Source organism: Aureobasidium pullulans (assembly GCF_000721785.1).
Source record: "Aureobasidium pullulans EXF-150 unplaced genomic scaffold scaffold_10, whole genome shotgun sequence".
NCBI classification, from domain to species: domain Eukaryota; kingdom Fungi; phylum Ascomycota; class Dothideomycetes; order Dothideales; family Saccotheciaceae; genus Aureobasidium; species Aureobasidium pullulans.
Window position 1 is genome coordinate 747,535 of NW_021941030.1, and position 17,407 is coordinate 764,941.

Below are 17,407 nucleotides of genomic sequence, written 5' to 3' on the forward strand. Positions count from 1 at the left end.
GTGGTCGTTTTTGCTTGTGATTCACTCGTCCGACGCTGTACGATTTTCCAGAAACAAACGTCAGGGCCGCCCCGCGACAGTCACGTGCTTTGCAATCTTTTTATCATCAACACCATCACCCTTTGCATTCGTCTTGATCTTGTGATAGCGAAGAGCAGTGAGCATAATCTTGTCTATTTGTTCGTAAATCGTCAGTCCTGCTGCTTTTCTTCGCAGACTCATGCGCTCCTATAGACGTGCTTTTCTGACTTTGCAAACTATCAGCTGCAGCAGTCGCATATACGCAAGCTGATTGTATCCAAACATCAGGTGCCTGCCCGGTATTCTGTCCATCCAATTCGACCACAGCTCGGCATGTCAAGATTCCTCAAGCCTTCGCTATCTAACCAAAAGTAGACACCCTTGTCCCAGTTGTGCCACGAGGTGTTTCGATCGCTTGCACGACAGCTTCGCCTTCCTCCGGACTCAGGATACCATCCAAAATTTCATGAGCAGCGTCGAGAGCCTCGTTGTCGAGGCCAGCCTCATACACCAGCTGCTCTGAAAAAGCCAGTCGTGTTAAGGAAACCAAAAACTTGTGATGCCCGCCTGGTATCACCATGAGCTTCTCCCGTAGATTGATCGTATCGCCGTAGTTCGTCAGTAGATGATATATCAACCTGACTGTCAGATTGATCAGACTTGACGTGAGTTCGTGAATTGTACTGAACTCGGGTCCTTTGGCCGCCTCATCAAGAACACCATGCTTGGTAGGGGGAAGGTCATATAGCTTGGTTACCGAAACGTGCAACAGACGAACCAGTCGCCCAATGGCTGTACGGTGTTGAGCCAACACTTCACTCCCATGCTTTGTCGTAGCTAGTCCGTTCAGAACTCGAATCGTCTCGATTTGCAGAGTAGCAACTTCATGATCTTCGTATGGCGACTCTCCGGGTGGAGCCTCAGGTCGTTCAAACAGCAAAGTCGTGAGGCGATCAATTGTATGACCTTCCAAGGTAGACTGCTTTTCCGGGTCATCCAATACGATGCTGAACGACTCGGCCATGACCGAGCTGCCCAGCATTTGAAGTACTAGAACAATCTGCGGAAGTGGCTGACTCTGGTTCAGCATCATCAGGGTGAATTCGAACTCCATCTTCTTCCAAAATGCCTGACACGACTCGACGTTGAGGCTTGCATCGAATGCCATGCCGTGCATCAAGACCAGGATCTGGTCGACGTTTATGCATTCAAGAAGATGAGAATCAACCTTGGCGCCCGAGACTAGACGTACGCGGGGAACAGCAACCAGATCTATCGTTCTGGTCGCAAGCGGAAGGAAGCGCTCGACGAGCGAGAACTTTGGAGGTCCAAGCGATCTGGCAAGGATAAACTCATACAGATCTAGTATCAGGTATATCGGCGTGTAGAACTTGTCCCGCAAACATGTCTCCCACAAGTCTGAGAGGAGACTGCAGGCAAAGCAGGAAAGGTCATCGTTTTCGTCCACACCAACAAACTGGGACAGACCTTCGGTTATGAGACCAGATATGGATTGACCGGGTAAAGAAGGAAAAGAGAGACGACTCATCGTCTCCAAGACTCTTTCTCGTGACTTGGAAGGACGGTGATTCATTAAATGTCGAATCAGCTATAAACAGTCAGCTCCGAAGGCTGAAGCTGTAACATGAATGAGACCTACCTGAAATTGCGAGTCATCTTGTGGTCGAAGCACATCTTCGATCACAGGAGTCGACTCGGGCAGGAGGGCAGCAGGCGAGGACGATACAGAAGGTTGGGGGTTGAGTTGCAGCTGAGGAGCAGGACTGACAGCAGCATTTCTCTTCCGCTTCTCACCTACCTTTGGGGTAGAAGATTTGGATCTATCCTTCGGCTTTGAAGGAGACAGTGTCACGATCTCGTTGTCATCGAAGCCATCGCGATAGGGTAATGACTGAGAGGGCTGACGAGTAAGCTTACCCGTGGCAGTTCTGGTAGGCTTGATTCTCTTGGAGCGCTCGTCTCTTGCTTGGGCTAGATCGTGCTCTAGGAAACGGTTGTTCGTCTCGTAGGCCTCGATCTCTTTCTTCTTTGCCTCCAAGTCGGCCTTTTGCTTTGCAGCATCATCAGCACGCGTCTTGTTCAGAGCCTGTAATTGCTGTTCGTGCTCTTTGGCATCTTTCTCACGCCTGGCGCGGATTGTAGACAACTCCCCAGCCTGTTTCTGATTTTGGTCTTTTGCATTTTGCAGAGACAAGCGGACAGCATTCAATTCGGCCTCGAGCTAGAGAGAAGACGTGATCAGTGGTGCGATGACAGAAGTTATAGTTGCAAGTGATACCTTTCTAATGTGGGCATCGATGGCGGTGGTGTCGGTGGGCTGGACATGGTCGTGGGCGTGATTCACATGGTCATGGATGTCTGGAGCATCGTCTAGCACGATGGGGTCATTGACAGATGGCTCGTAGCGGCTATTGTTAACTCGGGATTGCGCATAGGTCTGTTGCAGCTGAGGCTGATAGGTGGTCGTGTCGGCGTTCAGGTCAAGGACTTCCTCATCATCGATGGTGTCGTCCAGGCCGTAGTCTGATTCAGGCGAGTTTGGGGCATCGTAATCGGTAGTAGTTGCAGCAGGAGTGGCGACTGGCGGCAGACTTGGCCTGGTCAATTTGAGAGGGCGGATTGTCTGTCTGTATTGCGCTTGCCTACACGCGGCAACTTCGCGTTGAGTCGAGGAAAGCGCGTTCAACTCAAGGTCTTGCAGAGTGGATTGCGGCAATTGCTCAAGGCCGCTTTCGTCAAAGTCCAGCTCATCGTCCAAGGTAGCCATATGGGAGTTGTTCATGGATGGCCATGGTGTTTCATCGTCACAGATGGGAGGCCGCAAGTCCATAGAGCGAAGGTTTGGAGCATTCACATGCCGCCAAGCCATGGCTGCATGCTGACGCATTTGCTTGTCTTTGGCAGCCGCTTCCCTGCCACGCCCAAGAGCTGGAAGCTGCCAACTCTTTCAAATCGAACACGACTTCATTCTACTTGGATGCTTGTCTAGCCATCCCTTCTGTCCTGTCGCCTCATAACACCGACGCGACCCAATCTCTCCGGCAACTTCTGTGTCGCACTTACGTCGATCCGCCGACCTCCCTAGAAATCTCGTACACCCTGCCGCAGCCTCCCGTCCGACTGCTCCCCGATCGCTATACCGCGACACCCTGTCCAATATGACGAAACCTAAGAAGGACGTCAAGTTCCAACACAAGGAAGCAAGAAGGCCCAGTAGATCATCCAATGATAGCCAGGATGCAAGCGACTTGTCGAGTCCTACCCGGAACGAAAAGCTCTCAAAGCCCGAAGTAAGCCGTAACATGTCCTACGACGGTGCCTGGACCGACGACGACAAGGCGAGCTCAAGCCGTTCTGCCATAAAGTCCCCCAAGCTAACTGATCCTCTGAAGCCTCAGGAGCCCGTCCCCCAAAGCGATTATGAAAAGAAGAAGCAGACCTTCATCACCAGAACCATCTGGACCTTAATCATGATCATCTTCTTCTTCGTCGCAATGTTCTCCGGTCACATCTACATCATCATCATCGTCACTGCCATCCAGATCATCTCTTTCAAGGAAGTCATCGCCATTTCAAACGTCCCCAGCAGGGCGCGCAAGCTCCGCTTTACAAAGACTCTCAACTGGTACTTCCTTGGATCCACCATGTACTTCTTGTACGGCGAGAGTGTCATTTACTACTTCAAGCACATCATTCTGGTCGACAAGGTCCTGCTGCCTTTTGCTACCCACCACCGTTTCATCAGCTTCATGCTCTACGTTATGGGCTTTGTCTTCTTCGTCGTCTCGCTTGAAAAGGGCCACTACAAGTTCCAGTTCCAGCAGTTCGCCTGGACTCACATGGCTCTTTACTTGATTGTCGTCCAGGCTCATTTCATCATGAACAACATCTTCGAGGGCATGATCTGGTTCTTCCTCCCGGCCGCTCTTGTCATTACCAACGACATCTTCGCCTACATCTGTGGCATCACCTTTGGTCGCACCCAACTCATCAAGATCAGTCCCAAAAAGACCGTCGAAGGTTTCGTTGGTGCTTGGGTTTTCACTATCATCTTCGCTTTCGGCCTGTCCAACATCTTGATGCGCTCCAAGTATTTCATTTGCCCTGTCAACAATCTCGGCGCCAACATCTTTACTGGTCTTGAGTGCGACGTCAACCCCGTCTTCCTCTCCCACACTTACCAGCTTCCCTTTATTCCTCCTAACTGGTCTCACCTGCCTACCACTATCACTGTCGCTCCTGTTCAGTTCCACATCATGATCTTCGCTACCTTTGCTTCGTTGATTGCTCCCTTCGGTGGCTTCTTCGCGTCTGGTCTCAAGCGTACTTTCAACATCAAGGACTTTGGTGACTCCATTCCCGGACATGGCGGTATGACCGACCGCATGGATTGTCAGTTCATCATGGGTTTCTTTGCATACATGTACTACCAGAGGCAAGTATATCTTTCTATCTGAGGACCTGGACGCACAGCTAACATCTTTCCAGTTTCATCGCCGTATACAAGGCCTCCGTTGGCAGTGTCATCGAGACCGCCATTACTGGCCTTACCCCTGAACAACAGATGGAAGTCGTCAAAGGTTTGAGCAAGCATCTCGTCAACCAAGGCATTATCAACCCCCGGGTGCTCGAATACCTTGGTGAGCAACTCAGGAGATAGATTTCTCGCCAAACCCCTTCATCCACAAAAGTCACGACAAACTGGCCTTCTTCCCTTTCCCCCCAGTTTAATGTATAAATACCCCTTTTGATTTTCTTTTGAAGCGTGTCACCGCCGATCTTCTCTTCTTTTTGTTTTCGAATTTGGTGGTTCTAGAACGAACAGATTTAGTAGAATTTGCGCAACTCGACGTATCAATCTTCAAGCTTCTTGTCCTTGACAGACATTCTCGCCTTGCGAGTACAGTTCAGTATGTTTGCGCTACATTGACCTCGTGTCATCTCTGCTGCACTTATATCTTGAGCTATTCCAGCCTCAAAGTCTCAGATATCCCGTATGTCTCGGTCTAGTGAGATGTGTCTAATTATTTTCTAGCTCGACCCACACACACCAAACGTGCCAATGTTCTCGATGGCTCACAATCAACAAGATCAAATCCATCTGTAGAACTTCTCGGTGCCGTAGATGCCTCTGGACTTGAAGGACTTGGCGAGACTTTCATCCAACACATCATACCCGAACCTTGGCCTCGAAACCAACACGTCTTGTGCTCAATAACAATACCTCATTCTTCCAAGATCCTACTTCTTTGTTGCAACAAGTGCAGGTGCCAACATCGATACCCGGTCCTCCTTTCGAGCGTGTGAAAGTGAGTTTAGTTCATTGGGGCAGAACACATTGACATTGTCCAATGTCTGAGGCCCTTGTGGTATACCGTGGAGGCCTTTGTTTCCGCAACATGGGCCTTGTTCTCTCTTGTGTGAGTGGTAGGTGCTCGAGGTGTCGACTTTTGATATTTAATGGACCTCGAGCCCCCTAACTTGTGCTCTTCTCATCATCAATAAGCTCTCGAACAACACAGATACCGGACATTATCCAGCCAGGCCGACTCCTTATTACTCATTCAGAAGCTGCGTATTTCTTCTTGATCCAATCTACAGTTCTTCGCTCTCCACCAAACCTACCTACATCCAGAACTCGGTCAGTACCACAACTTCTCCCCATCACACACTGACATCTACCGCCATGTCCAAAAACAACCAGAAGAAGCCAAAGTTTGCACGCTTTAATCATCATTGCCCCCAGTGGTATGGCAAGTCTGGTAACTGTCGATTCGTCGATGACCCGTTCCACCACTGCAAGGCACACTTGATCCCTTGCCTGCTTCACACCTGTGCCTATAGGGACAGAGAAGGATGGCGCTGCAAAGGCTGTAAAAAGGATAAAGAGTTGAAGGCTAAAGCCCAAAGGGCTATCGAAGAGCAGGAGAAAGAGCGACAAGAGCAGCAGGAGATCGACAAGCGAAACAACATTAAGAACAAGAAGCGTAGAAGATGAGTTGATCTCTGGAACTTCTCTTGCTCTCTGGAAATTTTCAGCTAAGTACACCATTCGACGAGGATTGCTAAACATCGCTTGTAGTACACAACACGGAGCGCTGGCCTCTCCGATATGACTTGGATACTTTCAACGGTGATGTTCATACTCTTTGATTCCGGACCTGCTGACAACCTTCACAATTACTGCACTCAGACTGAGATACTCACTAGACCGTAGGACGCCAACCTTGCCGAGATGCGAAAAGCCTGTTAGACAATGCTTCAGGAAGCATGCAGCTTTCAGCCATCAATCAGCACCACACAGAACTGATTTGAGAATCGGACTACCACCCTCCTTTGAGTCTGCACGATTTTCTTGAGTTTACCATTTTTCCTCCCCCCACACCACTATGTTCTTGTCATCTTGCTTGGAGTTGGAGTAAGGAATTTGAAAGAAGCAGTTATGAAATACATTCAGGAAATCCGTTTCTTCGACAATACTTTTCTTGTTGTTTCAATGTTTGACGATAATAATATGGATGTAACAACGATGTTGAGCTTCCATACGCTGGCTTACCAAAGGCCGTCAGTACATATCATCGATTCTTCGTAGTCTTGTGCAAGACATCGCTGTGCCACGATCGTGACCATTTGGTTTGAAGAGGACAAGTGATGACCAAAAATGCAAGACACAAGTACTTGATTATTATTTTTTGCTCATTACCTAGATAATTCCCTCAGAAAAGACAGACCGAAGAAGTGTAACACCTCAGACTCTTTACCAAACACCACTCTTCTCTACAAATTGCTTCCAAGTAACAGGCTTACTCTCCAACAATTCCAAACTCTCCTCCAAACCCTCACCACCATAATACCCTTCAGTATCAAGCAAAACATGATTCTCCAACATCTCCTCGGCCATAAACTCGGGCAAATACGATTTGAACTGCTCTCCAGAAATCTGAATATACCTCATCTTATTGCCACTAGCTTGTTCAAAGTCCGCAACAATTTGCCTGGGAGTGTAGTAAGCAGTGGCAGCCAACACTCGTTTACCATTCAACTTTTCAGCGTTCTTGAGAATGGCATTGGTGAATTTTCCAGTATCTTCCGCGACATCGAAGAGAGGGAATTTCGCATTCTCGCTGATGGGGAGGGCGAAATTGTAAACGCCATCTTCGCCTCTGTTGAACATTTGGCTGAAATTGGACATGAAGTAGCCTGGAAGGATGAAAGTGCAAGGGACTCCCGTACCGCGGATGTACTTTTCGACATCGGCTTTGCAGTCGAAGTGAGGGACGTGGGGGAGTTTTCCATTGGTTGTTTCGGTGACGTTGATGAGGGAGGAGAAGATGAGGTGGGAGATTCGTTCGTCTTTGGCGGCCGAGGCGACGTTGATGCCTTGGGTGCGTTCGGTGTCTGGGTTGGCGGTTTCCCAGTAGTTTGTCACGAGGAAGACTGTGTGGGAGCCTTTGATTGCTTTGGCGACTGAGGACTTGTCGTTGAGGTCCGCCTGTGGGATGTGTTAGTTTCAGATGTATTTGGTGCTTAGAAGATGAAGACTTACAGTGACCAGCTCGACTCCTTGCTCTGCGAGAGCTTTGGCAGCGGGCTTGTTGACATCACGAGTGATACCTCTGACCTTGAATTTAGAGGAGAGTTGGGGGTCGGCGAGGATGTGCTTGATGACAGAGCCACCTTGGTTGCCAGTAGCGCCAAAAACGGTAATGAGCTTAGACATCTTGATATGATGAAAATTGATTTAGTTGCTTGAAGAGCTGACGATAGTGTTTGTTGCTGAAGTTGATTGTTGAAAAGAAACAACTTCCCCTTCTCCATTGCAGTCCTTATATACACCTACTCACCTGGTGGTCTCATCTTACATGCATGGAGTATAGCTATCCCTGCTCTGATGTGTTGTGCTTGCTGACATCTCTACACAGCAGGAGCGTCGGCTCAACATTGTACCAAGCCCGTTCCAAGCACTCATTGCTGACCTGAGGTGTAGGAAGGAACGGTCGCGCTTCGCACCTTCTACTCGCGACGCATGCAGAAAACGAAAGCCGAATGACAAACCAAGAAATCAAAGCGGATGGATTTCTTCCAAACCTGTGAGACGGAGCAACTTCTTCTTCGCGAAGAACGAGATTACAGAGGATGAAGGAACCTGGTTCAATGAGATACTTTGTAATACAGCATAAGTCAATGATGGGGTGGGTGTTCTAGAGGACAGGTGCCATGAAGCTAGAGAACATTCGAGCGTTCCCTAGGTATCAACCAGACTTATCAACATCTTTCACCTGCGGCTTGGTTCTTCCCTCTGCTCTCGAGAACAACATCGTACAATTCAATCGTTGTGCCGAAGCGGCTCATACCGTGTGGGAGTCACGAGTTCATCTCCAGTGTTTCGGTCTTTTGACCCTCATGGACAAGCTAGAAACATGGCACTGATGCAGCGACGCAGAGCGCTACGGTATAGAGTAGTTGACAAGCAACAGCATCAACTGTTCACGAGCTCAACGCACTGCTCGGTCTTTTCGACGCACAGGAATACACTGATCCCACGCCGGATCTACTATATCCTCAAACAAGAAGCACAGGACCTGCGTCATGCTTGACCGTTGCTGTACCGAACAGCCGAGGCTGAATATTGACTACCAGAGTATAAAAGCATCAGTTCGTGGTATCGCTTGAACCCAGCTTTGAGCACATCTATACCATGTCTGCTATTCGAACTGTTGGTGTCGTCGGAACTGGAGTCATTGGAGCTTCGTGGACCGGACTTTTTCTCGCTAATGGTCTACGCGTTGTTGTCTCTGATCCGGCATCAGGCTCCGAGAAGAAGCTCAACAAGTATCTTCAGAATATCTGGCCAGACTTGAAAAAGATCGGCCTGAAATCTGGCGCATCACTTGATAACTACCAATTCGTCGGCACCAGTCTCAAGGACCATTACTCCAAAGTAGACTTCATTCAAGAGGTAATCAACGTGGTTCCTCGATATGCCGGTGCTTCAAGCTTACTAGAATCGTGCTATAGAATGCGCCAGAGAAGATTGAAATCAAAACGAGTCTGCTGGCCGAGATTGATGCAGCAACACGTCCTGACATCGTAATCGCTTCTTCGTCCTCCGGCCTCCCAAGTTCAAAGTTCATCGGGAAATGCACAAACAATCCTGGTAGAATCCTTATCGGACATCCCTTCAATCCACCTCATCTGATGCCTTTGGTCGAGATTGTCCCAAATCCGAAGACCGAGAAATCAAGCGTTGAAACAGCAGTCCAATTCTACAAGTCTCTGAACAAAAGACCTGTGGTCTTGCATCAAGAAGTGCCTGGTTTTGCTGCCAATCGGTTGCAGGCAGCACTGTGCAGTGAAGCCTACTCTTTGGTAAGCAGAGGCATAATTTCAGCGGAAGATCTTGGTGAGCAATGGAAGCAACATTTCTGCTATAGAGTGTACTAACAATAGTACAGATGCTTGCGTCACCAACAGCCTCGGCCCCCGGTGGGCACTGACAGGTCCCCTGCTCGCGAACGCCATGGGAGGCGGCGGTGGCACTGATGGTTTCAGGCATCTGTTAGAACATCTGGGTCCCGCTACTGAGGTGTGGCTCAAGGACATGCAGGATCATGCCTTTGAATTCAACAAGGAGAGTTTGGACGCTCTTAGTACAAGTGTTGGCGAAGAGTTGAAAGGCAAGGATGTTCAATTCCTTGAAGCGGAACGTGATAGGCTTTTGGTCGAGATCTTGAGACTTGAAAAGTGAATCTAAATGAATACATGTATATCGACTAGATTTGAGACAGGAGTCTACAGAGCCATTTCTCCTCCCTATACTATTAGTAAGGACAACCCCCTTACATTTGCGCGCGAGTCAGCGCGGAATGTTGTGTATCACGTACGGTCTACAGATAGGATGCGACCAAGGACTTTCATGATACGCTAGCCTGTGCGAGTAGTATACGTATTGCTATCTAGAGATGCTGGCGGTTTCCTTGTCCTGTTTGCAGTAGCTTCCACCATACAGCCAGATTGAGGACTCTTTCAAGACGTCGTAACGATCATAGATCAGCCTCGAGATTGAAAATGAGTTTTTTACATCTTCCTAATTTTGCTTGATGATGTTGCGGCGCTCCTGCTCGGAGTAAACAGCCTCGATATTTTGATCAGTAGACACAAGCTTCGACCCATAAATCGTTGCAATTCTGTTTCATTTAGAGGCTCTCTCGTAACCCGCCTACTGCTTCTTGAAAGCACTTTCCTTCTCAATCCAATCGCCTAGTGTCTGCAAGCCAGGATGCTCCTTCTTGAGAGCCGGGATATCGACTTGGTATCCGTCGGTCTCGAACCATCTGAACATCGTACCCAACTCCTTAACAGCCCACATCAAGCCACCACCCATGAACGAATATGTTGCAGGTGCTCCATAGCCCACAGTGTCCTGCCAAACCTTGCTAGCCTCAGCGAAAGTGAGTTCGTCACCCGCAAGACTGACGGCGCGGTTGTTGAAACGATCGGGGTTGCGGAAAGCTTGAGCAGCGAAGAAGCCGATGTCTTTGGTGCTGATGAGTTGGAGTTTGCGATCCGGTGCAAGGGCTGACGTCCACATGGCTCCAAACATCTTGCCCATGAAGCCGGGGACCCAATTGTCCATGAAGGCTGTGGGCCGTAGGATGGTGTACGACATGTTTGTGCCTTTTGCGCTATCGACAAGGTGACGCTCGATGTTGTGTTTGCTGCGGAAATGAGGGATGTTGGTTGGGTTGTCCAAGGACTTGTCGCCGCCACGGTCCACAGAAGTGTAGACGAAGTGGTTGACACCGCGTTTCAAAGCCTCATCAATCAAAGCTTTACCTTGCTTCTCTTCTGTGTCGACACTTTGACCCTGGCCAGCGAAAGTTTGAACGCTGAAAACTCCATGGATTGGTTTGTGGATTGCTTCGGCGGCATTGAAGATGCCAGGCACGTCGTTGAGGTCGCCAGTGACAAGCTTGATGGCTGGTGATTTGTTTTGCAAGGCCGTTGCTGATGCTGAAGATGGGTTACGGGTCACAGCTAGAATGGTGAAGTCGGAGCTGTGCGACGGAGAGCTGATGAGGGCGTCAATGGTCGCGCCGCCTTGTTTGCCCGTCGCACCGGTGATGAGGATCCCTTTAGACATGGCTGATTGTATTTGAGTTTTGAATTGTTTGATGGCGATTCACGACGAAGGTCAAGGTCTTCTATTGATCTTTATTCACAGCTCTGTTCATACAATACCTACCTCAACCTTCCAAATGGAGAGACTGTTGTTCCGATTGTTCGGCATCTTGATGCACGATGATGCGAAGCGGCATGTGAGACGCCGGCTCGCAGTTTGAAGGATCAAACGAAGTCCTTCCGAAGTTTAACCAACGATTCAGACTCTGGCTTATTTCGAGCCTCATGTTCTGGCGACATCATGCCATGAAAAGAGAGTCATGAAATTACTATAGGCAGAGATAAATACTATCTGATCGATATGCAGGAGGCGAAATGACCGCAGCCTTGTTACGGCCGTCTCCAACTCAACCGTGAAGCACACATGTAAATGTGCAAGTCAGATGACTGCTTCACGTGCTCCATTCCCAATCCTTCGCGACTCAACGAAATGGATGTTTTTGACAATCCAGGGCCTACTAAAGAATCGCTCTTTCCAGTTCAAATCGTGTGGGCACTCAGTATCGAACCGGTCTGTCACAGTCGAACCCACATCTACAGCAGCAAAATTCACAGCAATCGCCGCCATGCTCAACATGAGAGACACTATCGCCGCTGCAGATCAAACGCGCTTTGATGCCTTCATAGAGCAGCCTATTGATGGCGACACCATGACCGGATACGATCTAGTTGACGGCGCCGTCCAAATCCGTATCGTTCGGTCCAAGACATTGATCGTGCTAGCCGAAGACACTTTCACCGACAGCGGTCTTGCTAAGCAATTCATAGCAGAGCTCCGCGAACACATCACGAATGTTAAGAAAGGCAGAGCGAATGTGACTGAGAGGGATATCAATTGTACACCAGAGCCAGAAGAGCAGATCACAGCTTAGTGGCACGCTGTTAGTGTCAAGAAAGCTTTCCCCCTCAAGGTGTGCCCTCGCCTTATGCAGCTTTTGTGTCAACACGTTCTAATGTCTAGGAATGGAGGAAGTATGATATCTCCTCGGCTTTCTGTCTAACGACCAACTTGATGATCAGACTGGCGGTTGACCACATACTCGCGTCGATAAGCTAAATTGCTTGGGCTAGACGAAAAGGGGTTCATCAGGATGAGTAGCCAAAGCCTTATACAAGGCCCTATACAAGCTGATCGCCTCTCCAAATGTATGCTTCTGCTCGTTCAATCTTCTGTATGTCATTCTCTGGTCTCAATTCTAGAAAGAAGATACGCAATTCGAGTCTCGAGTTTCAAGTCTCTGTCCTCTGGATTCGTGATAACATCCTATCGACGATATGCACATTCCAGATTGTGAGCCTACATCTCGTTATGCTATGGGATTGATTCCCGTTTGACGAGACAGAAATTACCTACTCAATCGCTGTGACACAGAACGTAAGAGGCTGGTCAAGATCAATTGTTCCTCGTTGTTCTGTAGGCATTTATGCTTGTTCTGATATGCAGCATAAGATGATTGTATTTATTTCTTTGGACAGGCCACGAGTAAGTCTCTTTAATAGCTTACTTTACGATACAAAAAGGCATTGTTCGAGAGATCGCGCTACAGAATATGTCTAGGCAAATTAGAAGTCTCGCTGTTGACCTCGAATTGAGGTTGCACGCGGCAACACTCACCGTACTCGGGGATGTTATTCGAAAGTCGAGGACAGGACTCAAATAGAACAGTATGGCATGACTCCGAGAGTACTCGGCATCTGCACACTATTCCAGAGACCAGACTTCTGTCTTGCTTTCTTTTCTTTCTCTCCTGAACAACACTCTCGGTCTCGCTATCAACAACAACCGATGGCCAACAACTCTACTGCCCAGCAGCATCAGGCTGTCGCTGCTCCCGGCCCTCAACCGATACTGTAAGATATCAAATATTTCCTGGAACATTGGTCACGGTCTCACACACGTAAATAGGCAACTCCCAAACCTAAGACGTCCAGTAGCTGTCAACGCATACTACTCTTGCAGTCAGCAAGAATGGGATTCTCTCATCCGTATCACCCAAACCCCCAGCCACGCAAAGGCAAAATGGGCGTTGAAGAAGTTGAACAAACACGACAAGGCTGGCCAGATCCATGAGGTTTCTGGTGTGCAAGCTTCTATTGCTTGTACCAGCTGTGCCAACAGTCCGAGGGGTCCCCAGATCTGCTTCGTTCCTACTGATACGTCTACAAGATGTAGATGTGCTCCTTGCGGGTGGGGCAACAAACCTCCTTGTGGTATGTTTCTGTACTGTAATGTCACAGCAGACTTTAGGTTTCTTGATATCGTGGCAGGGTTACTGACTAGGGGGGATTGTTTAGATGCCCAACGCGCTCCTGCCGGTGTTGCCCCTGCCGTGGCTCCCGCTGCTGCCAATCCGATCGTTGTTGCCGGCCCTGCTATCCCTTCTGTTTCGAACCAGCCTACCACCGCTCCTGTCTTCAATCAGCAGGTCAGCGCTCCTGTTGCCAACCCACCTGGTAATGCTCCTGCTCTGGATCAACCTGGCACTGTTTCCAACTTCACCACTCCCTCCGTTCTTGCTGCTTCCAGTCAGTCTGCCAACCCGCCTATCGTCAATCAGGCCGCGGTCGCCCCTGTCATCCAGCAGGCTCTGACTTCTCTTATTCCTACCGCAACCACCCCTATCATTCATCCGATTGTTGTCGCTCCTATTGTTCACGCCCAGCGTCCCAGTCAACCCCTATCTTCGGTCCCTCCTGCCCCTTCCATCTTGAATGGCATCCCATCCACTTGGATCCCTGTGTCCAATTGGGCATACGTTATCCCACAACCACGCGGAGGCACACTTACCATCCCTGCTCCCCTTCGTGTTCAGACGTCATAACAGGTTCATCATGCTCAAGCGCAATAGGATCCCATGAGAGGTGTGTTGATTTTGACAAATGGGCCAGGAGAAGGATGTTGCTGACTACCTTGCTATTTTGAGCGGTATGTCAAACGTCATACAGTAGTGGAATAACCAGGATGAGTTGTGAGGGGATCTCGTTTTCGCGTAGGAGCGGGTCAGGCATTGCGGAGCAATGGGATTGGATTCATCGTACAAATAGCTGCAGAGCAATACCAAGCCGCTTTTCTGCATCTTGACTGAAGAGATGTTTGATTTGATCCGACTCGACTGAACAAAGCATGTATGGCGGAGCCTTTACATTAAAATCATTTTCCTGGTGGTTGTACATACTATTCATTCATCATGTTCATCATGTTCCATTATACCACTTCTTCATCCTCAACACATGCCTGAACAAGCTTCCACTGCGTAATCATTGCTTCGTTGGCGAAATCGTTCAGCTCGTAGTCCTTGCCCTTTCCGTCCGGACCGCCATCGAAGACCTCGTATGAGAAGTAGCCGCGGAAGCCTGTTTTCAGGACGGCCTTGGTGAAATCAACGACTGGCAGATATCCTTGGAAGGGGACAGGTCTGAAGTCGTGGCTCCAGCGACCTCTAGGACGAGTACCGGACTCGTCAACGTCTTTGCTGAAAGGCTGCTTGGGCTTGTAGGCGTCGCTGATCTGGAGGAAGTAGACCTTGTCTCCGGGGACTGTGCGTGCGAGCTCATCGAGTGACTCCTTCCAGTCCTTTTCCAATTGGTCTTTGGGCTTGTCTACCAAGCCAGACTCGGTAGTGGGGTCTGCCCATTCATAGCCGGCGCTCTGGAAAGTATCAAGACAGAGTCCGACGTTGGGACGATCGACCTTTTGTACAATGTCCCAAACGTCTTTCCAAGTGGGGGCGTGTGTTGACCAGCACCAGTTCTCATATGCCATACGGAAGTTCTTCTTTGCGAGCATGTCGGCGAGTTCTTGGAGGTCTTTGACAAAGCGGCTGCGATCGGTGCCAATCTTCTCAGCCGGGGTATCTGAAGAACCGACCTAGAATGTTGTTAAATGCTGTCCTTCAGATGTCGATTTGAAGCCTTCTCACCTGCAGCATATCTGTTCCGACAGCTTCCATGATCCTGATCCAGCCTTCTGCACGAGTAAAGGCATCCTTTCTCTCCTCGCTTCCTTCTTGCCAACCCTCGAAGTTGGCGAAAGGCTGAAGGATCAGGACCTTCAACTTCTTTGCCTCGCACATGGCCTTCACGACCTTTGCGGAAATGACTAAGTCGTCATAGTCATATGCTCCAACCTCTTTCTTCATGTAAGTCGAGGCAAAGGCGAGGAGATCCGGGAATCCGAGCTCAATAGCAGTGAAACCGGCTTGAGAGATGGCTTCCAGCTTCTTGGGAAGCGTGTGTTCCTCTCTGCAGCCAATCGAGACACTGGCATAACAGACGGGCAGATTTCTGAGGGATGCATTTGTGAGCGACATGGTGGGTTTCACGAGATGAATTTCTGATGGATGGAAGAAGGATGGCAAAGTGACAATTGATATACTTGACGGGGCGTGTGACCCGCTGTTACGCTCTCATCATTACATATGCATCGAAAGTGCTCCATATCACCACCTCAACTCCCCGCAATTGGTGTGACATCAGGGTTGATGACGTAGATCAGACTTTTTTGTTTCGTTCGTAAAAATTGGACGAACCAGATGTCAGCATTTGTGCTCAATCACAAGTGACAAGTCGCGAAGTAGCAAACAGATGGGAGTTTCGAAAGGATGGCATTTGGAAGCAGGCATTTGTCTCGCAGCGATACCGGTGGTCATCAAATCTAGACTGAGCGAATCACGAGGTTGGTGAAGGTTATGCTGTGGCTTGTTCGGCCCGACAGCTGGCGCAGAGTGACAATTGACTCACGAACATGTTTGCTATTGTTCCTTCTTCCTTTCGCATACTCTACCATATCGTTTTACCTCCTCCGTCTCTTGATACCCCAATTTGCTGTCCTTTGATTTTGCTTGAGTACACACATTGATTTGCTTCACAAACACACATCATGTCCAAAGTAAGTGTTTCATGCCTTCCCCAACATGTTGCCCCGCGACTTCGCAAGCGTCGCGACAAAGCGAGTGGGAACAATGATTGACGTGGTATGCAGTTCTTCATGGAGAACGCCTCGGTGGGCGACCGCAGCAGCAGTGAGAACTGGCGCATTCGTGGCATGACCCCTCTTACCGCTCCCGATCTTCTTCAGCACGAAATTGGACAATCGCAAAAGTCAAAAGACACTGTGCTCAAGGGTCGTAACGAGGCTTCAGATGTTGTCCAGGGCAAGGACGAGAGAAACAGACTCTTGGTCGTCATTGGCCCTTGCTCGCTTCACGATCCCAAGGCTGCCCTCGAGTACTGCGACAAGCTTTCCACCTTGAAGGAGAAGTACGAGGATGAGTTGGTCATTATTATGCGCGCCTACCTCGAGAAGCCTCGTACCACTGTTGGCTGGAAGGGTTTGATCAACGACCCCGATCTTGACGACAGCTTCAACATTAACAGGGGTCTTCGTGTTTCGAGACAGCTCTACCTCGACCTGACCGAGAGAGGCATGCCCATTGCCAGCGAGATGCTGGATACTATTACTCCTCAGTACACCGCCGACCTTCTGTCTCTCGGCGCCATTGGCGCTCGCACTACCGAGTCTCAGGTCCATCGCGAGCTTGCCTCCGGTTTGTCCTTCCCCGTTGGTTTCAAGAACGGCACCGACGGTACTCTGGATGTCGCCATTGACGCTATTGGCGCTGTCAAGAACCCTCACCACTTCTTGTCGGTTACCAAGCCCGGCAACGTCGCCATTGTCGGTACCGCTGGTAACGACGACTGCTTCGTCATTCTCAGAGGTGGAAAGAAGGGTACCAACTACCACCCCAAGGACATTCAAGAGTCAAAGGAAAAGCTGCAGAAGATTGGCTACACCAAGCCCAGACTCATGGTCGACTGCAGGTACGTCTCACATAACCCTTCACAGATGGAGATCAAGGAAACCATCCATACTGACACAAACATCACAGCCACGGCAACTCCGAGAAGAACCACAAGAACCAGCCCAAGGTTGCCCACGAACTCGCTACCCAAATCGCTGCCGGCGAAGACGCAATCATGAGTGTCATGATCGAATCACACATCAACGAGGGCAGCCAGAAGATGCCCAAGGAAGGAAAGTCCGGCCTCAAGTACGCCGTCTCCATCACCGACGCATGTATCGGCTGGGAAGACACCGAGAGCGTCCTGGCCGAGTTGGCCGACGCCGTCCAGAAGAGAAGAAAGCACGCCGCCACAAACGGCTCCGCTTAAATGCCATGCCATC

At 49.5% G+C, this 17,407-nt stretch overlaps 9 protein-coding genes across 9 annotated transcripts; 4 read left to right on the forward strand and 5 right to left on the reverse strand.

Annotated features, from left to right (window-relative positions):
- Nucleotides 1-116: 116 nt before the first annotated feature.
- On the reverse strand, nucleotides 117-2,852 carry M438DRAFT_297921 (uncharacterized protein). The gene is made up of 3 exons (XM_029901969.1): nucleotides 2,321-2,852; nucleotides 1,682-2,263; nucleotides 117-1,630 (listed from the first exon to the last, which is right to left on the reverse strand). Exons 1-3 carry the CDS (start codon nucleotides 2,822-2,824, stop codon nucleotides 383-385), a joined length of 2,334 nt encoding a protein of 777 aa, XP_029760210.1. The 5' UTR covers nucleotides 2,825-2,852; the 3' UTR covers nucleotides 117-382.
- Nucleotides 2,853-2,968: 116 nt separating this feature from the next.
- On the forward strand, nucleotides 2,969-4,992 carry M438DRAFT_346105 (phosphatidate cytidylyltransferase). Its single transcript, XM_029905596.1, has 3 exons — nucleotides 2,969-3,380; nucleotides 3,435-4,477; nucleotides 4,531-4,992. Exons 1-3 carry the CDS (start codon nucleotides 3,201-3,203, stop codon nucleotides 4,700-4,702), a joined length of 1,395 nt encoding a protein of 464 aa, XP_029760211.1. The 5' UTR covers nucleotides 2,969-3,200; the 3' UTR covers nucleotides 4,703-4,992.
- A 736-nt stretch (nucleotides 4,993-5,728) lies between these two features.
- On the reverse strand, nucleotides 5,729-6,430 carry M438DRAFT_380653 (uncharacterized protein; the record flags this gene model as incomplete). Its single annotated transcript, XM_029908889.1, has 1 exon — nucleotides 5,729-6,430. A coding segment is annotated over exon 1 (387 nt), but the record flags the coding sequence as incomplete, so codon positions are not given.
- Nucleotides 6,431-6,719: 289 nt separating this feature from the next.
- M438DRAFT_319902 (NAD(P)-binding protein) lies at nucleotides 6,720-7,871 on the reverse strand. Its single transcript, XM_029902855.1, has 2 exons — nucleotides 7,589-7,871; nucleotides 6,720-7,534 (listed from the first exon to the last, which is right to left on the reverse strand). The coding sequence occupies exons 1-2, from the start codon at nucleotides 7,760-7,762 to the stop codon at nucleotides 6,800-6,802; spliced, it is 909 nt and encodes a 302-aa protein (XP_029760213.1). The 5' UTR covers nucleotides 7,763-7,871; the 3' UTR covers nucleotides 6,720-6,799.
- A 549-nt stretch (nucleotides 7,872-8,420) lies between these two features.
- Nucleotides 8,421-9,856, forward strand: M438DRAFT_365837 (putative hydroxyacyl-CoA dehydrogenase). The gene is made up of 3 exons (XM_029907828.1): nucleotides 8,421-9,001; nucleotides 9,061-9,445; nucleotides 9,498-9,856. Exons 1-3 carry the CDS (start codon nucleotides 8,741-8,743, stop codon nucleotides 9,788-9,790), a joined length of 939 nt encoding a protein of 312 aa, XP_029760214.1. The 5' UTR covers nucleotides 8,421-8,740; the 3' UTR covers nucleotides 9,791-9,856.
- Nucleotides 9,857-10,075: 219 nt separating this feature from the next.
- Nucleotides 10,076-11,277, reverse strand: M438DRAFT_346108 (NAD(P)-binding protein). The gene has a single exon (XM_029905597.1). The coding sequence runs from the start codon at nucleotides 11,183-11,185 to the stop codon at nucleotides 10,262-10,264; it is 924 nt and encodes a 307-aa protein (XP_029760215.1). The 5' UTR covers nucleotides 11,186-11,277; the 3' UTR covers nucleotides 10,076-10,261.
- A 1,618-nt stretch (nucleotides 11,278-12,895) lies between these two features.
- Nucleotides 12,896-14,045, forward strand: M438DRAFT_406116 (uncharacterized protein; the record flags this gene model as incomplete). Its single annotated transcript, XM_029909818.1, has 3 exons — nucleotides 12,896-13,074; nucleotides 13,184-13,434; nucleotides 13,492-14,045. The coding sequence occupies 3 exons, from the start codon at nucleotides 12,896-12,898 to the stop codon at nucleotides 14,043-14,045; spliced, it is 984 nt and encodes a 327-aa protein (XP_029760216.1).
- A 198-nt stretch (nucleotides 14,046-14,243) lies between these two features.
- Nucleotides 14,244-15,611, reverse strand: M438DRAFT_365841 (putative 4-hydroxyphenylpyruvate dioxygenase). The gene is made up of 2 exons (XM_029907830.1): nucleotides 15,144-15,611; nucleotides 14,244-15,091 (listed from the first exon to the last, which is right to left on the reverse strand). The coding sequence occupies exons 1-2, from the start codon at nucleotides 15,531-15,533 to the stop codon at nucleotides 14,429-14,431; spliced, it is 1,053 nt and encodes a 350-aa protein (XP_029760217.1). The 5' UTR covers nucleotides 15,534-15,611; the 3' UTR covers nucleotides 14,244-14,428.
- Nucleotides 15,612-16,102: 491 nt separating this feature from the next.
- On the forward strand, nucleotides 16,103-17,394 carry M438DRAFT_355850 (3-deoxy-7-phosphoheptulonate synthase; the record flags this gene model as incomplete). Its single annotated transcript, XM_029907062.1, has 3 exons — nucleotides 16,103-16,111; nucleotides 16,205-17,043; nucleotides 17,112-17,394. 3 exons carry the CDS (start codon nucleotides 16,103-16,105, stop codon nucleotides 17,392-17,394), a joined length of 1,131 nt encoding a protein of 376 aa, XP_029760218.1.
- Nucleotides 17,395-17,407: the final 13 nt, after the last annotated feature.

What these genes read in the sequence shown, in the direction of transcription:
- M438DRAFT_297921 (XM_029901969.1), bottom strand. Translation starts at nt 2,824, where the DNA reads ATGAACAACTCCCATATGGCTACCTTGGACGATGAGCTGGACTTTGAC. An exon ending in TCGATGCCCACATTAGAAAG is followed by an intron (nt 2,264 to 2,320) that starts GTATCACTTGCA and finishes TCTTCTCTCTAG; the next exon opens with CTCGAGGCCGAATTGAATGC. An exon ending in AAGATGACTCGCAATTTCAG is followed by an intron (nt 1,631 to 1,681) that starts GTAGGTCTCATT and finishes GACTGTTTATAG; the next exon opens with CTGATTCGACATTTAATGAA.
- M438DRAFT_346105 (XM_029905596.1), top strand. Translation starts at nt 3,201, where the DNA reads ATGACGAAACCTAAGAAGGACGTCAAGTTCCAACACAAGGAAGCAAGA. An exon ending in CCTGGACCGACGACGACAAG is followed by an intron (nt 3,381 to 3,434) that starts GCGAGCTCAAGC and finishes GATCCTCTGAAG; the next exon opens with CCTCAGGAGCCCGTCCCCCA. An exon ending in GCATACATGTACTACCAGAG is followed by an intron (nt 4,478 to 4,530) that starts GCAAGTATATCT and finishes ACATCTTTCCAG; the next exon opens with TTTCATCGCCGTATACAAGG.
- M438DRAFT_319902 (XM_029902855.1), bottom strand. Translation starts at nt 7,762, where the DNA reads ATGTCTAAGCTCATTACCGTTTTTGGCGCTACTGGCAACCAAGGTGGC. An exon ending in AAGGAGTCGAGCTGGTCACT is followed by an intron (nt 7,535 to 7,588) that starts GTAAGTCTTCAT and finishes CACATCCCACAG; the next exon opens with GCGGACCTCAACGACAAGTC.
- M438DRAFT_365837 (XM_029907828.1), top strand. Translation starts at nt 8,741, where the DNA reads ATGTCTGCTATTCGAACTGTTGGTGTCGTCGGAACTGGAGTCATTGGA. An exon ending in AAGTAGACTTCATTCAAGAG is followed by an intron (nt 9,002 to 9,060) that starts GTAATCAACGTG and finishes ATCGTGCTATAG; the next exon opens with AATGCGCCAGAGAAGATTGA. An exon ending in AATTTCAGCGGAAGATCTTG is followed by an intron (nt 9,446 to 9,497) that starts GTGAGCAATGGA and finishes ACAATAGTACAG; the next exon opens with ATGCTTGCGTCACCAACAGC.
- M438DRAFT_346108 (XM_029905597.1), bottom strand. Translation starts at nt 11,185, where the DNA reads ATGTCTAAAGGGATCCTCATCACCGGTGCGACGGGCAAACAAGGCGGC.
- M438DRAFT_365841 (XM_029907830.1), bottom strand. Translation starts at nt 15,533, where the DNA reads ATGTCGCTCACAAATGCATCCCTCAGAAATCTGCCCGTCTGTTATGCC. An exon ending in TCGGAACAGATATGCTGCAG is followed by an intron (nt 15,092 to 15,143) that starts GTGAGAAGGCTT and finishes ACAACATTCTAG; the next exon opens with GTCGGTTCTTCAGATACCCC.